General features: G+C 41.1%; 1 protein-coding gene across 1 annotated transcript in view; it reads left to right on the top strand.

The window, feature by feature from the left end:
* The window catches only part of SLC16A14 (solute carrier family 16 member 14), a 35,501-nt gene extending 19,357 nt beyond the window's left edge, over positions 1-16,144 (top strand). Inside the window, exons 3-5 of the mRNA XM_025405548.1 lie at positions 1,409-1,552; positions 4,578-5,555; positions 13,594-16,144. Of these exons, the coding sequence (XP_025261333.1) occupies positions 1,409-1,552; positions 4,578-5,555; positions 13,594-13,745 (1,274 nt within the window). The 3' untranslated portion in view covers positions 13,746-16,144. The remainder of the gene's footprint in view (positions 1-1,408; positions 1,553-4,577; positions 5,556-13,593) is intronic.
* The last annotated feature ends 715 nt before the right edge of the window (positions 16,145-16,859 follow it).

Below are 16,859 nucleotides of genomic sequence, written 5' to 3'. Positions count from 1 at the left end.
ATGATAGCACAAGCCTGTAGGTCCAGCTACTCAGAAGGCTGAGATGGGAGGATCACTTGATCCCAGGGAGGTCAAGGCTGCACTGAGCCGTGATCACACCACTGAACTCTAGCTTGGGTGACACAGTGAGACCCTGTATCAAAACAAAAGCAAAAATAAGAAAACAGAACAAAACTAGAAAGTCAGCGTAAAGGAAACAATCAGAATGCATTTCATAAAATACTGTGCTCTTGCGAGTGTTGTCACAACTTACACAATGGAAATGGATTCCCGAATCTCCATAGCCTGATAGGTCTGGTCAGAGACTGCACACCAGCAGGGATGGGAGTCTGCATGAAGTGATGACAACTAGTTCTTTTCAGCTTGGTTTCAATCTGGGTATCCTCATGAAAACAGGCTATTAGTTTTCTGCCTGAAGCACAGGAGTTCTGAAGATTCCCTTTCCGTACTCCCTTTTGGTCTCAGTTTCCTTATCTGAAAAATGGGTATAATGAAGAGAGCTTAGTTTACATGGTTGTTGAAACCATTAAATGACATAATTTGTATAAAGCACTTAGCGAAGTGCTCGGTAAATGATAGCTAATAGATAAATATGGTAATATATATACATATAAAACATATAAGCTTAAGTATGTATCTTTCAATAGAAGGTGAACATAATAACCTTCTGTCCATATAAATCCCCAAGTTGCTTCTTGTAATGTATATCTATACACACACACACAAAGCACTTCTGTATCTTTGAAGCATAATTTAAAAATCATTGATTGAAGGACCTGATAACAGTTCTTTTTTTTGCTCATTATACATAATACATTTTTAATATTTCTATTTTAGTCAAAAACTGAATTTTTTTTTTTATTTTGAAAGAAGCCAAAGAAATAATGTAAGTGAAGCCAGGTTTTAAGACCAGAGGGAAGGATGGAGACTGTAGCAAACTGGAAAGGGTGTCTCCCAGTCAAACGGGCTCAGTCACCGCACAGCTCCAACTAACTTTGGTCCTGTGGGAAGGTAGTCTGTGTTGCCACTGGACTTTTTGTGAATACTCTTCATTTTTAAACATCAGCAACTAATTCCAGACATTTTTTAGACTTTGTATGGGATCGACAAAACGCATCCACAGGCTAGAGATAGCTCCTAGACCACTGGTTTTGTTGTAGACGAAAGAATGAATGTCTATTTATTTCAGGTCTGCCTTTCTTGAAAACCTAGAACCTTTGCTCTCTGATGAAATTACTTAAAATCATCTTTGCATGCTAAAAATGTTTGGCATATAAAGCAATGGGGGCTTTTTGTTTCATTTAACAGCTCTAGTAACATTTTATTATGTGTCTTCACATGAAGATTTATGAGAAAGAATGAAACTGAAGCGCCTTTAGTCAATTCCTTTTCCAATGCTCTGTGACAGGCCCTTTCATCGGCTTGTTCATTAACACCTGTGGGTGCCGCCAGACTGCGATCATTGGAGGGCTCGTCAATTCCCTGGGCTGGGTGTTGAGTGCATACGCTGCAAACGTGCATTATCTCTTCATTACTTTTGGAGTGGCAGCTGGTAAGCATGTGGCTTTTTTTAAACTCGATTTTAAATGTTTTATAAGAAATCTTGGCAGTGGATTTAATTGTGGGGAAGAGACCCATTAAAACATTCTGTTCTGTTTCCTCTATCCCACTTCACCCCAACCCCTCCCTACACTCCAGGAAATACATTTTAACATTACATTTTACTATGCCTTAAGTGGGGGAAGCCCACCCAGCAACAATACTTGGCCTCCCTAATAGAATCAAATTCTATTTCCATGCCTGGTTCTAAATGCCAGTGCTATCTCCAGTGAGGGACAGGAAAAGGAAGGCAGTAATGTTGACTTAGGTGAATGGACCAAAGATTAAGGAAATTACATCAGTGTGGTGTGGGAAATAAACTAAATAATAGGCCAGGGGCAGTAGCTCATGCCTGTAATCCCAACACTTTGGAAGGCTAAGGTGGGCAGATCCCTTGAGGCCAGGAGTTCAAGACCAGCCTGGCCAACATGGTGAAACCCCCGTCTCTACTAAAAATACAAAAAAAGAAAAAAATTAGCCAAGTGTGGTGGCACATGCCTGTAATCCCAGCTCCTCAGCAGGCTAAGGTATGAGAATAGTTTTAACCCAGGAGGCAGAGGTTGCTGTGAGCTAAGATTGCGCCACTGCACTCCAGCTTGGTTGACTGAGTAAGACTCTGTCTCAATAAAAATAATAATAATAAAGCCTCCTGTGTGAAAATAGAAAAGAAAAAACATAGATAAGTAAACATTAAAAAAACAAAGACTAAGGAAATCAATAACATTCATTTACTCTTTAATAATCATTTGCTCTTTTTTTTTTTTGAGATGGAGTTTTGCTCTTGTTGCCCAGGCTGGAGTGTAATGGCACAATCTCGGCTCACTGCAACCTCCACCTCCTGGGTTCAAGCAATTCTCCCGCCTCTGTCTCCCAGGTAGCTGGGATTACAGGCATGCACCACCATGCCCAGCTAATTTTGTATTTTTAGTAGAGACGGGGTTTCTCCATGTTGGTCAGGCTGGTCTCAAACTCCCGACCTCAGGTGATCTGCCCGCCTCGGCCTCCCAAAGTGCTGGGATTACAGGCATAAGCCACAGCACCCGGCCTTATAATCATTTACTCTTTTAGCCCTGTTCAAATTCATAAAATAGCATAAACCACACATATATGTAGAGACTAAGAAGCAAATCTAGAGTACAGTTAGGTTGTCATTCCCCCGTGAAGAGGTTAATATTGGCTGCCAGGTACCACAATCTGCATATCTATTATGCAAAATATATTCCCAGCCACAATTTCCTTTATCAACAGGTAGTGTGATTCACACAGATGAGTAATTACTTGTACAATTGCATTTTAAATAAACTGAATCTCCAGCTTGACATTCTTTTTGAGTACAGAGCGACAATGAATGTGTTAGCATAAGAGTTAAAAGTTAGCTTGGAATTCTGGCTTTTCTTTTTTCATTGCTATTATCTGTGTGACTTTGGGCAAGTTATTTAACCTACTTACACCTCAGTTTCCTTTTCTGCAAAATGGGTATAATGAAGAGCTTAGTCTACATGGTTGTTGAAACCGCTAAATGACATAATTTGTATAAAGCACTAAGCAAAGTGCTCAGTAAATGTTAGCTAATAGGTAAATGTGCTTTTATATATATATACACACACACATATATAAAAAACATATAAGCTTAAGTATGTATCTTTTGATAGGAGGAGAAAGTGAACATAATAACCTACTGTCCATATAAATCCCAAGTTGCTTCTTGTAATATATATCTATACACATACACACATAAAGCACTTCTGTATCCTCTGAAGCATAATTTAAAAACCATTGATTGAAGGACCTGATAACAGTTCTTTTTTTCCCTCATTATACATAATACATTTTTAATATTTCTATTTTAGTCATAATTGACGATGGTAAATATTTGTGGAGTCAAATGTGATGTTCTGATACATGTATATATTGTAGAATGATTGAATAAGGCTAATTGACATATCCATCACCTCACATACTTGTGATGAGAACATTTAAAATCTACATTTAGCAATTTGAAAAATATACAATATATTATTACTAAGTACAGTCACCATATTGTGCAATGGATCACTAGAACATATTCCTCTGGTGAAAACGGTTCTTTAAAAATATCAGATGTTGGCCAAGAGCAGTGGCTCACACGTGTAATCCCAGCACGTTGAGAGTCCAAAGCAGGTGAATCGCATGAGCCAAGGAGTTTGAGACCAGCTTAGGCAACATGGTGAAACCACGTGTCTACAAAAAATACAAAAATTAGCCACACACGGTGATAGTCCCAGCTACTTGGGAGACTGAGGTGGGAGGATCATCTGAGCCTGCGGAGTTGGAGGATGCAATGAGCTGTGGTTGCACCACTGCATTCCAGCCTGGGCAACAGAGTGAATCCCTGTCTCAAAAAAAAAAAAAAAAAAAAAAAGTCAGATATTTTCCCTGAGTACATTAGAAACTCTTCCCTATAATCGTCCAATAATAGGGCTAGCACGGGGGTTTTTGTGTTATAGGTGAGGAAATAAACACTCCTTTTGCTGAGACTAAGGAGCCAGGTTGGGGTGTCTGGACACATAGTGCAATCAGGGGAGGCTAAAGACAGCAGAGGTCCTCAGAGAAGCCATTCATTCTCCCAGCAACTTGCTAAGCACATGCTGTCTGTTCTGGGCAGTCCTGGGCATACCAGTGGTGAAAATACATGGTCTTGCCTGTCTGGAGCTTATATTTTTCTGATGTGAGAATGCGGCTCCATTTTGTTATTGGAGGAACTTGTGCCGCAAAGCCTGTTGGGAAAAATGGCGGGCTAGAAACCTGCTTGGCTGGATGGTCTTTCTGCCGCTTATCCCTGAGGGCTGCTTTTAAAATAATCACTGTTACAGCTTTGTCAGAAATAAAAAAGCGTAAATAGATGCTAATTAAGGAAATGCAAGTGATCTTTGCTGCAAATTCTGGATCTGGCCACTGATGTTGCACCGTGTCTTTTCTTCCCCTGTCGGCCTGTGCAGGCCTGGGCAGCGGGATGGCCTACCTGCCAGCGGTGGTCATGGTGGGCAGGTATTTCCAGAAGAGACGCGCCCTCGCCCAGGGCCTCAGCACCACGGGAACCGGATTCGGTACGTTCCTGATGACTGTGCTGCTGAAGTACCTGTGCGCAGAGTACGGCTGGAGGAATGCCATGCTGATCCAAGGTGCCGTTTCCTTAAACCTGTGTGTGTGTGGGGCGCTCATGAGGCCCCTCTCTCCTGGGAAAAACCCAAACGACCCAGGAGAGAAAGATCTGCGCGTCCTGCCGGCGCACTCCACGGAATCTGTGAAGTCAGCTGGACAGCAGGGAAGAACAGAAGAGAAGGATGGTGGGCCCGGGAACGAGGAGACCCTCGGCGACCTGCAAGCCCAGGAGTGCCCCGATCGGGCCGGGCACAGGAAGAACATGTGGGCTCTCCGGATTCTGAAGACGCTCAGCTGGCTCACCATGAGAGTCAGGAAGGGCTTCGAGGACTGGTACTCGGGCTACTTTGGGACAGCCTCTCTATTTACAAATCGAATGTTTGTAGCCTTTATTTTCTGGGCTTTGTTTGCATACAGCAGCTTTGTCATCCCCTTCATTCACCTCCCAGAAATCGTCAATTTGTATAACTTATCGGAGCAAAACGACATTTTCCCTCTGACGTCAATTATAGCAATAGTTCACATCTTCGGAAAAGTGATCCTGGGCGTCATAGCCGACTTACCTTGCATCAGTGTTTGGAACGTCTTCCTGTTGGCCAACTTCACCCTTGTCCTCAGTATTTTTATTCTGCCGTTGATGCACACGTACGCTGGCCTGGCGGTCATCTGCGCACTGATAGGGTTTTCCAGTGGTTATTTCTCCCTAATGCCCGTAGTGACTGAAGACTTGGTTGGCATTGAACACCTGGCCAATGCCTACGGCATCATCATCTGTGCTAATGGCATCTCTGCGTTGCTGGGACCACCTTTTGCAGGTAAACTCTGTGAGGTTTTAAGAGCTCAGAGTGCATGTAGATATGGTGTGTTATGTTATAAAGTTCAAGATAAGAAGGAGGTTTCCATTTGTGCACATGTTCCTTTTATCTTCCTATTCCTGCCCCTAATTTCTCATTTATACATTTGAGTAAGTTAAAGGCTATTCTTTCTTTTCTTTTGTTTTCTTTTCTTTTTTTTTTTTTTTTTTTTTTGGAGACGGAGTCTTGCTCTATCACCCCAACTGGAGTGCAGTGGTGCGATCTCAGTTCACTGCAACCCCTGCCTCCAAGGTTCAAGCGATTCTCCTGCCTCAGCCTCCCAAGTAGCTGGAATTACAAGTGCACACCACCACGCCCGGCTAATTTTTTATGTTTTTGGTAGAGATGGGGTCTCACCATGTTGGCCAGGCTCGCCTCGAACTTCTGACCTCAGGTGATCCACCTGCCTCAGCCTCCCAAAGTGCTGGGATTACAGGCATGAGCCACCGTGCCCGGCCAAGGCCATTCTTTTATGTAGAATGTAGATGAAATGTAGATGAACTTTCGATCCTATCCACATGATAAGGCAGTCAGGCTGGTAGAGTGAGGAAATAAAGCGGATGGGTTGATGGAATACTGCCGGGCTCCTTACCCATTTGAAGAAGGTGGCCTCTGGGCAGTTCCAGCTGATTTCTGTCACCAAGAAATACTGAGAATTGTTGCCAGATCTTCTGGGTGTTGTTTCTCCCCAAAGGGAAGCTAAGAATCTGTACTGTTAGGTAGCACTAACAGATTTCCAAAACACCATGTGGCAGGTGCAACAGAACACATCCATGGACTCAATCCAGCCCTGCATTCGCTTCCTATTGTTGCTGTAATAAATTGCCAGAAACTTATGGTGGCTTAAAACAATGCAGATTGGCCAGACGTGGTGGCTCACACCTGTAATTCCAGTACTTGGGGAGGCCGAGGCAGGAGGATCACTTGAGCCCAGGAGTTCGAGACCAGCCTGGCCAATACAGTGAGACCCCATCTCCACACAGACACACACACATGCATGCATACACACAAGCACGCACACACACACACACACACACAAATACAGATTTATTATCTTACTGTTCTGGATGTCAGCAGAGCTGAATTCCTTCTTGAGGCTTTAGGGGAGAATTTGTTTCCTTGTCTTTTCCAGCATCTGGAGGCCACTTTCATTCTTTGGCATGTACCCTCTTGCTCCATCTTCTAAGCCAGCAGTGTAATGTCTTCCCACCTCTCTCTGATTCGGACTTCCTGCCACCTCCTTTCACCTTTTTTTTTTTTTTTTTTTTGAGATGGAGTCTCCCCCTGTCACCCAAGCTGGAGTGCAGTGGCATGATCTCAGCTCACTGCAACCTCCACCTTCTGGGTTCAAGCAAGTCTTCTGCCTCAGCCTCCTGAGTAGTTGGGATTACAGGCATGCACCACCATGCCTGGCTAAATTTTTTTGTATTTGTAGTAGAGATGGGGTTTCACCATATTGGCCAGGCTGGTCTCGAACTCCTGACCTTGCGATCCCTCCCACCTCGGCCCCCTGAAGTGCTGGGATTACAGGCGTGAGCCACCATGCCTGGCCACCTCCTTTCACTTATAAGGGTGCCTATGATTACATTGGGCTCACCTGATCCTGGATCATCTCCCCAGCCCAGGTTCTAAATTAATCACACCTGCAATGTCCCTTTTGCCCTAATTAGGTCACATATTCATGGGGTAGAGAAATTAGGGATAGGAGCATTCTGCCTACCACAGGCCTGAAGGCCACTAGCTGGCAACATCTAGGATACGATCTCTGTCATGTATTCCCTTCATTTACAAGAGGCAAATTCACCAGAGAACTTGGTATTCGGGCATACCAGAAGCCTTGGGCATCAAGGAATCTTGTGTCTGGTCCAGTGCCTTTGTGGAAAGGCAAGTCAGGTTTGGGCAGGTAGACTCATGCCCCAAGACACCAGTTGCTGGGTGAAGATAACAAGGTCTATCTTCTGTCCAAGAACTGGAGATAGGAGTCTGCATAGCATGGCAAAGGCTGGGGCAGAATGCCAATACAAAGGTGCTCTCTGGTGGTGGCCCTCAGCCAGCCAGCCAGGGCTGGTAGTGATTGTCAGAGCTGCTGGAGGTTTTGTGCAGAGCCTCGAGCTAACCCAGTGGAGCCTCACCTGTTCAGATGTCCCCTCCCCCAGCCACCCCCAAGCACCCTCCTGTCTGGGCCCTACAGGCTCTTTATTCTCATATCCTCTGGCAGGAGTATCTCTCCCCAGTGGGTGAAGGAATCCCATGGGTACAGGACAAAGCCCTCCCTGCCCCTTTTTTCCTAGTCTTTCTATAAGTCATAAAGTCACCTCCTCCCTTAAGACCCCCACTGGCAGAGAGCTTGTGCCAACAAACACGCTTTTAAATCCCCTTGAAATCTAAAGTACAAGAAATCATAGATTTTTGCCTATGCAGCAGACAACACCGGCAGTCGGCTGACTAAAGGTTTAAGGTCCAAGAGTCCCCTTAGGAATCCTCAGGGCTGCATATAGGGCTCCTCCTGGAGCAAGCTGCTCCTGGTGTCTGCCTGTGCACAGAGATGTAGATGCAGCATTTTTAAGTGAAAATGGCTATAGCAACAGAGCAAACTATATTGGCAGTTGAAAGGTCTAAAATTGCTCACTGATCTCATGTAAAATTCTCTGTCAGGTAGGTCAGAATGCATTTGATTATAACATCCTGACAATGATGGTTTAAGCATATTTCTGTCACATAACCAGAAATATAGAGTTCAGGGACTGGAGGATGTTGGGGCAATGTCTCAGAGATCCTCTTGGCCCTTTCCTCATGCTAACTGCCTCATGGTGACATAATGGTTGCTGTATCTCCAGCCACTGCATCATCATTTATAGCAGGGAGAAGGAAGTGGGGAAAGGCTCAGTCCCATCAGAATTCCACTTACATCTGATTGGCCAGAACTATATCACACAGCTAGTTCAAGCTTCAAGGGGAGCTGTGAATGGACTATTTTGCTTTCCAGCCTCTGTACTAGAGGAAGGAAAGGAGAAAAGAATTGGGATTGGCAGTTCAATCAGTCAGCCAATGGTGCCTGCTAGAGATGTTAAATATCCATTGGAGGTATAGGGACCTAGTAGTTGCTCCTCTGCCCTCTGATTGGAGGTCCTTCAGATACATTGTATGCATAAATGGACTCTGTCACTGATGGTTCTTTGCATGATCCAGGGGTACTTTCTTCTAATGGGCTGGCTCGGGTTGTTTTGTCTTGATCCATCAGATTTCAATGGCAGCATCACAACACAACTGTGAGGTGTGGCCTGAGTAATTCTCGTGATCAGTGTTAGTCAAAGCACCAGAGTTTGCCAGGATAGTTTTCTTATCCCATCCCTGTAGTCCTGTGCTGTCCATTCATCTGCATTCTAGTGAGCTTTCTTGAGTGGAAGAGAGAGGAATGACAAGTAGAGGACAGGGAGTTATACCCAACCCTCAGTCATCAGGTCTTATCTCTTGACTGCTTCGAGGTTCCTCCCTAGAGGTGGGTTCTGTAGTGGAATGGGATCCACCATGGATGATAGAAAACGTTGTGTTAATGGTTGGGAGCCTTCTATGATTCGTATCATGTGGTGCTATGGAAACCCCAAAATCAACATTCGGATGTGCCTGTCTAGGCCAGCAAGCTAAAGGGGACTTTGTTTATTTGCATTTGTTGGTTTCTTCATCTTCCATTGAATTCGTGCACTAAGGAATGATGAACAACATTCGTTGGCTACCTGAATGATGTTTCATTTATTGACTTTCCAGACCAAGGAGCCAACATTGCAATGAGATGCAAGCCACCATTTATGTGCACTGTAGGCTCAGAGCAACTGGCAATATGAGTGACTAAATGACCACATTACACTCTTGCTAGAAATTCGAAGTGCACTAGAAATTATTGCTTAGCTGGGTTTGCTGCAAGGAAAATTACTGTTCACATTTCCTTTTTTTTAAAAAAAAAATTTCAAGAATGTACAATCAGAGATATTGAACAGACATTTCAACCATATCATTCAGCAGCATGGACTTCTTGATCTAATTTATTTATAATATTGTTGGGTGTTTTGTTCAATCCCTTTAAAGATATAATATAGGCCGGGTGCGGTGGCTCATGCCTGTAATGCCAGCACTTTGAGAGGCTGAGGTGGGCGGATCACCTGAGGTCGGGAGTTGGAGACAGCCTGGCCAACATGGTGAAACCTCATTTCTACAAAAATACAAAAATTAGGCACCTGTAATCCCAGTTACGTGAGAGGCTGAGGCAGTAGAATTGCTTGAACCTGGGAGACGGAGGTTACAGTGAGTCAAGATCACGCCACTGCACTCCAGCCCGGGTGACAAGAGCAAGACTCTGTCTCAAAATTAAAATAAAATAAAATACAAAATTATGTAACAGTAGTACATACTTTCCTAGATGTTTCAGTGTATAATATGGCAAAACCTCAGCCACCAGATTTGACTGACCAATATTCCACACACATCTCTTCCAGTCACATAAAATCTAACACCTTAATAATCTGAAATGTTTTCCACCAAAAGCCAGGGCCCTTATTTAATTAATAAGAAAAACAGCATTACTTATTTGACAGACTCAAATGAAAAGAAAATGTACTTTAATCGGGAACCAGATTTTACTTTGAAGCTATAGGTTTGAATTGGTGCTTGGATGAGGGTTGCCAAGAATCCTGGGTTGCCAAGAATCCCAGGTTCCAAATGCAGGAACTGAGGTCAGACCTCCAGGATGGGTGGTGAAGGATGCATGAGGAAGGCAGCTTGTGGGAACTGTCTTTTCTCTGAAAAAGTTGTGTCAACATGTGCTGAGGGTCAAAGCTCCTGGTAGAGTCCTGTCTCTCTTGACCTGCTTTACATCTGACTGGGTTTGAATTCAAACTAGCAGAAATATTAAAACAGGCACCAAAGGGAGATGGCAGGATCCAGAGTTATTTATAAATAAATCCTAAAGGTAGATTGGAGAAAACCTATGGGATTAACTTAACATGAAAGTTAGGACTACTCCTACAGTTAGTGCTATGTTAAATTGTTCAGTAAAGTTGGGTGTGCTTTTTTTAAAAAAAAAAAAAAAACTGATATGAGTTACATTTGAAGCTTGGGCATGTGGAGATGTTTTTACAAATATTTATATTTTTAGAGGAAAGAGGACCATTAAAAATAATAATAATAATGAATTTGGCCAGGCGCGGTGACTCACGCCTGTAATCCCAGCACTTTGGGAGGCTGAGGTGGGTGGATTACCTGAGGTCAGGAGTTTGAGATCAGCCTTGCCAACATGGGGAAACCCTGTCTCTACTAAAAATACAAAAATTAGCTGGGCGTGGTGGCGCATGCCTGTAATCCCAGCTACTCGGGAGGCTGAGGCAGGAGAATTCTTCAACCCAGGGGGTGGAGGCTGCAGTGAGCCACGATTATGCCACTGCACTCCAGCCTGGGTGACAGAGTGAGACTATGTCCCAAATAATAATAATAATAATAATAATTCAACCCAGAAGGGGGAACAGGACATGTTCAAAGAGCCAAGAGAAATGTGTTTGAGATGCTAACAAATTCAGCATGGCTTGTGCTGGTGAGCAGGGGAGAAAGCTAGGCAGGGGCCACATCACAGAGCCTGGAGCTTATAATCAACCCCTTCCACCAAAAAGTAAATACATAGTCTGAATGAAATACAGCTTAATTTTCCAGCCAGGTGGGATTTTGTCCCATTTCTGAGGTCCATGTTAAGCAGCAATAATAGTTCGACTTGTTTCAGCCATTTGAAACAAAGCATTCAGGTGTTTGTTACTTAGAGTCATCATTCCTGCTCTCAATCACTTGATCATGTGGAAAGCGAGGATTTAGCCGTTAAAATGACCTGGTCAGCTTTCATATGGAGATAAGTGGACTATGGGAACCTCATTTGTATTTATTGATTTTTTTAAAATTGTAGATTACAGTTATTCCCATCACTACTCTGTTGATACAGATCACTCTGCATTATTTGCAATTGAATTGCTCATTGTGTCCTAATTCACAATTGTCCACAGTTGCCAACTGGTAACACTGAGTAGAAGTTGGGTGTGTTTTTGTTCATAGGTCAGTGTCAATTGCCTTTCCATTCAATTCTGAAGCTGAAGCATTACTTTTGGATTATGTTTAATCTTTTTTGTCCCCCTTGTCTCCAATTATAGATTAAGAAAAGATGATAGAGCATTTTACTGAGCCACTTCTAAAGAGTCGGATTTTTTTTCATTTCTATTTTTTACATAAAATAACAAATACAGAAACTTGGTTTACTTTTAAAGTAGATACAAAATTCATACCTTTTAACTTGTTGCTTTTGTAAAAAAAATTATAGATTTGTATGCAATTGTTTGTTTTTCTTTATGAATGCCTTGACTGATCCCTGTAAATAGATAATCCAGGCATAGTCATCACACACTAGATACAATAAACAAAGAGATACAGATAACAACCGGGAGTCGGAGGGACTGGTTTACACCTTTCCTAGTTGCTTTTGTGTGGCTGTTTCTTGATAGGAGAAGTTTAAGTTGCATTTATGCACTCGTTTGCCAATTAGTTGTTTTAAAGATGTTTCTGAAAAGTGGCCACGGAATACTATGTTTGATCATAAAATCTTATTTTTTTATTTCATTTTATTTTTTGAGACGGAGTCTTGCTCTGTTGACCAGGCTGTAGTGCAGTGGCACATCTCGGCTCCTCTGCAACCTCTGCCTCCTGGATTCAAGCAATTCTCATGCCTCAGCCTCCTGGGTAGCTGGGATTACAGACATGCACCACCACACCCAGCTAATTTTTGTATTTTTTAGAGATGGGGGTTTTGCCCTGTTGGCCAGGCTGGTCTCGAACTTCTGGCTTCATGTGATCTGCCCGCCTTGATCTCCCAAAGTGCTGGGATTACAGGTGTGAGTCACTGAGCCTGGCCATTAAATCATTTATATTTTAAGTCTTTGCTAATGTGCTTACTAAAAGGGGAAAAAAATGACATTTTTACCATAAATAAAACTCTTGCGTGTAGCTCAATCCATTCAGTTTGCGTAGTTGACTATGTGGGAACCATGACTTGTGACCCATTCTTAGAATTAATCACTGAAATATAGGAAACTGATTTCATAGATTCTGAGACACGTTTTTCTCATATTTTAACGTCTGAAATTAGAATGCCTTTTACAAAGTCCTGAGGAAATACTGAGTCATATTTGAATTGACAAGAATATTTATTTTTTACTGATATATAAAATAATGGCACATCAGTGTCTTAGAATTCATGAAATATAGTGGTATTTTACAGAATGTCTAATAAGATGATTATATTAAGCTGTTAAATTATAATATTAAATTATTATTTGAAAATAACATAATTTAGTCAGCATCTTTGGCAACTTAGAATTTTATAAATGTAAATATTAAAGTTTTGTGGCTATAAATGTGAATTTTATAACACCTGAAGATTTTGATTCTTTCTAGAACAGATGTGTACCCTCAAATACTTCAGAATGAATGAAAGTTCAAATGTCTTCTGCCCAGCCTCTTTTGATACACACTAAAAACTTTAGAATCATTTTTGTAGGTTTTAGAAAAATTTGTGTTTGCACTTGTGAAAAAAGAAAATCATTGGATTCGCTTTTCACTACTGGCCTTGTGAGGGCCTTCGAGTGAACCAGAAGGTTCTCCCCATAAGTCAGCCGGGAATTGCTTCAAACACCTTCCAAAGCAACCAAATGGCTTTATGAATGCAGCCCTCCCCAGGCACGGGGAACACTGGTGTATAGCACACCCTTAAAAATTGCTAAATGAGAACCAAAAAATATAAAAAACAACAACAAAAAAAAGGAAAAGAAATGGATAAATGAAACATTTTATTGGTATGAAATGACATATGAATTCTTTTAGAAACATTCATAGCAGCCATAAATGCCTGCTTTATATTCTTGACTTTTATTGTATCAACTCCATGACAGTGAATATATTCTTCTTTGTTTTGTAGGGTGGATCTATGACATCACGCAAAAATATGATTTTTCCTTCTACATATGTGGTTTGCTTTACATGATAGGAATACTCTTTTTACTTATTCAGCCGTGCATTCGAATTATAGAACAATCCAGAAGAAAATACATGGATGGTGCACATGTTTAGTATCATGTAATGTTCCGTGTGGGTTTCACTGTAATACTCATGCCTACCTCGCATGGTTGCTGTGAGGCACCTATGACAGGACGTGGGAAAGCATTTTGTACAGTAACTGGCACTGTCATTTGTAAATGCCATTGTCACAGCCTCATTTGTAAGCAGCACTGCCTCTCTGTTTGGGGAGATGTAATGCTGGAAGGTATTAAGGACTACATGCATTCTAAAGATGACAGTGTTGTTCAAAGACAGCCTAGTAAATAATTGGTAGAAATACCCTTATCAAAATCATTCTCTTGTCATCTACTGGAACTAGGTTTTTAAATACAGCTTTTAAAACACACACAGGGAATAAAAGCTTTTCAACTCAACCACTTCTTTATAAGACAAAACCGAAGTATCTGTGTGCTTCCAGAAAGATTCCAGATCAATGGGTTTCAAGCACAAGAATATTCAGACGAGATTTCAGAAATTAATTATTACAGGGAGCTATTGATCTACTAGCATCAAACAAAGGCAAGCTCTAATTCCACAGGTAATACAATTTAGTACAATTAAAGAAACACAGCTTGTATTTTTATGAGGGAATTCTGCAGCTAGGGATCGGGCTTCATAAATCCTCCTCTAAAAGAAGACATTTGCCATTAATCCTAATTCACTGTTATCCAGTTATAAATGGAATCTTGAGACAAAACCTTAACAAAGAAATAACAATAATGATTTCCTTAGCAGAAGCCGGATTTGTACACACAACATTAAATAAAGGGCTACAATTCAAGCACTTTTATTCATATCATTGGCCTCTTAGATGATAAACATGATCTGGGGCCTGTAATATTTTTTTCTGAGTTTCTTCTGCCCAAAAAATGTAACATAGAACTAATTGCTAACTGACAAATAAAGTTAATAGTTAAATCATCTCCAAGGAATGTTGCTAATCCAAAATATAACACTATCAATTTGTGAGGGTAATAAATAGAATGCCCTTAGTGTAGATGTCTGTGCCACACCTGACATTGGAGTAGTGATAACAAATAGCCCATCTCTAGACTCTCGTGTTGTTATGTAGACCATTCGCCTGAGTGTGGCACAGTTTTAAAAATAGTTCTCTGGATTGATTTCATACAGAAGATGACTGTGATCCATGACATCTAATAATGCCCGTTCTTTATCTGAGATGTCTATTTTTCTAAACCAAACTTTTTCAGACTGTAGAATGTTCTTCCCAGATCGTTTGAAATTTCTGACTGCCTTAGTTGTTTACAGATAGTTTAAATCTATTTAAATTTCTACTCACAATTTGATCATCACACCCACACAAATCCTTGACTATCATTGCCAGTGTCTTAGGTCAAATTTATCTAAAGTGAATACAGCCCATTCTCAATTATCCTTGACAATTAGAGGCAGGAATGCTACTAGGAATTGGACGCAAACAATGTCACCCCCAGCGTAATTTTAGCCAGCAGTTTCAGTTATACTCAACCATACCCTTCTGAGCTGTTAACAAGTCATTCAATGGACAAGTTCTCTTTTTGTTCCATCTCCATTATTTCCTGCTCTAATGTCTAGTGGGAGGGGTCATATCATGAAAGGACCACCAAAATAATAAAAGGCAGCTAATGGAATGGAGAAACAAAAGCATGGTTAACATATACACTCAATATTACCTCCAATGACTCGGGAATTGCCTGCACATTATTATAGCCAATAGATTGCATGTCATATTCCATTTGGTTCAACACAACAACCTATGTGTTATCATTACAGCTTTGGCTGCTGTTAAAGAATCCAGCTCTCTATTTTGATAACGACAGTCTTAAAGGTGAGGCAATGCTCCCTCTTCTATCTCTCTCTATGTAATTTGCCATAGAATTAGGATGATTAGATTGAAACACATGTTATATGTTTTAAAAACTGCATTGCTTCATTACTTTCATTTTCCGACAACATCAAATTAACAAGAGGCAGTGTTAAATATTTTAAATGGTGCTATAGCCAATGTATTTGGATGCTTGCACTGCTGGTTGTGTATCATCAATATAAACTTTTTATCCAATGACTCGACTTTAATTACATCTAAGTTAGACTTGTTCACGTTCAGTTTGTACAGTTGTGTGTTGACTTACTATGTTTTTGAAAGTGGCGACTTCTACCAAATGAGAAGTTCCCATTGTCAAAAAAAAGAGACCTGCTTGCAGTATTCATGTTGACAACAGAGTAAAAGAGAATATTGTAAAGAATTACTGCAAATATTTCCTGTTTGTTATTTGCCGTTCTTTGAAGATATTATAAAAGGTTAATTGCATATTTATATCATGTGCTTTATCATTTTCCCTCATGTATCCAAGTAATTTTTATTTACATATAACTAAATAAATGTTGTCCTCTTTGAAGATGGTCAGTGAGTTTTTGTATAACATTTCTATTTTGTTGGCCTCGAAGAGAATACTCCTAAAATGTAGGTGGTAATTATTTGTTTCATTCTTTCCCCTGAAAAACTATTTCTGTAGGTGCGTTCACAAACCATGTGGACAGAATCACTTAGAATGATTGTGAAAAGTGCTGCGTCTAAGTATTAAATTTAAAATGCACACACCTTTGAATCCAGCAATTGCATTTCTAACATCATTTTCTACATATGAACACAGACTAATATGTAAGGATTTTTTGTTTATCATTTGTTATATAAAAGACTGGGCTGGGTGCAGGCGGTTCACGAGATCAGGAGATTGAGACCATCCTGGCCAATATGGTGAAACCCCGTCTCTACTAAAATACAAGCGGGGCATGGTGGCATGCACCTGTTGTCCCAGCTACTCGGGAGGCTGAGGCAAGGGAATCGCTTGAACCCAGGAGGTGGAGGTTGCAGTGAGCTGAGATCGCACCACTGCACTCCAGCCTGGCAACAGAGCAAGACTCTGTCTCAAATTAAAAAAAATAAAAAAATAAAAGACTGGAAACAATTTAAATGTCTACCAATAGATAACCGTTAAAATATAGTATAACTGTTAAAGTACAGTATAAAGTATTTTAAAGTATAGACATAATAATACAGTGGAATTTGTAGAATTATTAAACAAAAAAGGCAGATCTATGTGTAGAATTTGGAAACAGTCTGAA

Source organism: Theropithecus gelada, chromosome 12 (genome assembly GCF_003255815.1).
Source record: "Theropithecus gelada isolate Dixy chromosome 12, Tgel_1.0, whole genome shotgun sequence".
NCBI classification, from domain to species: domain Eukaryota; kingdom Metazoa; phylum Chordata; class Mammalia; order Primates; family Cercopithecidae; genus Theropithecus; species Theropithecus gelada.
This window is presented reverse-complemented; position numbering and strand designations above follow the sequence as displayed.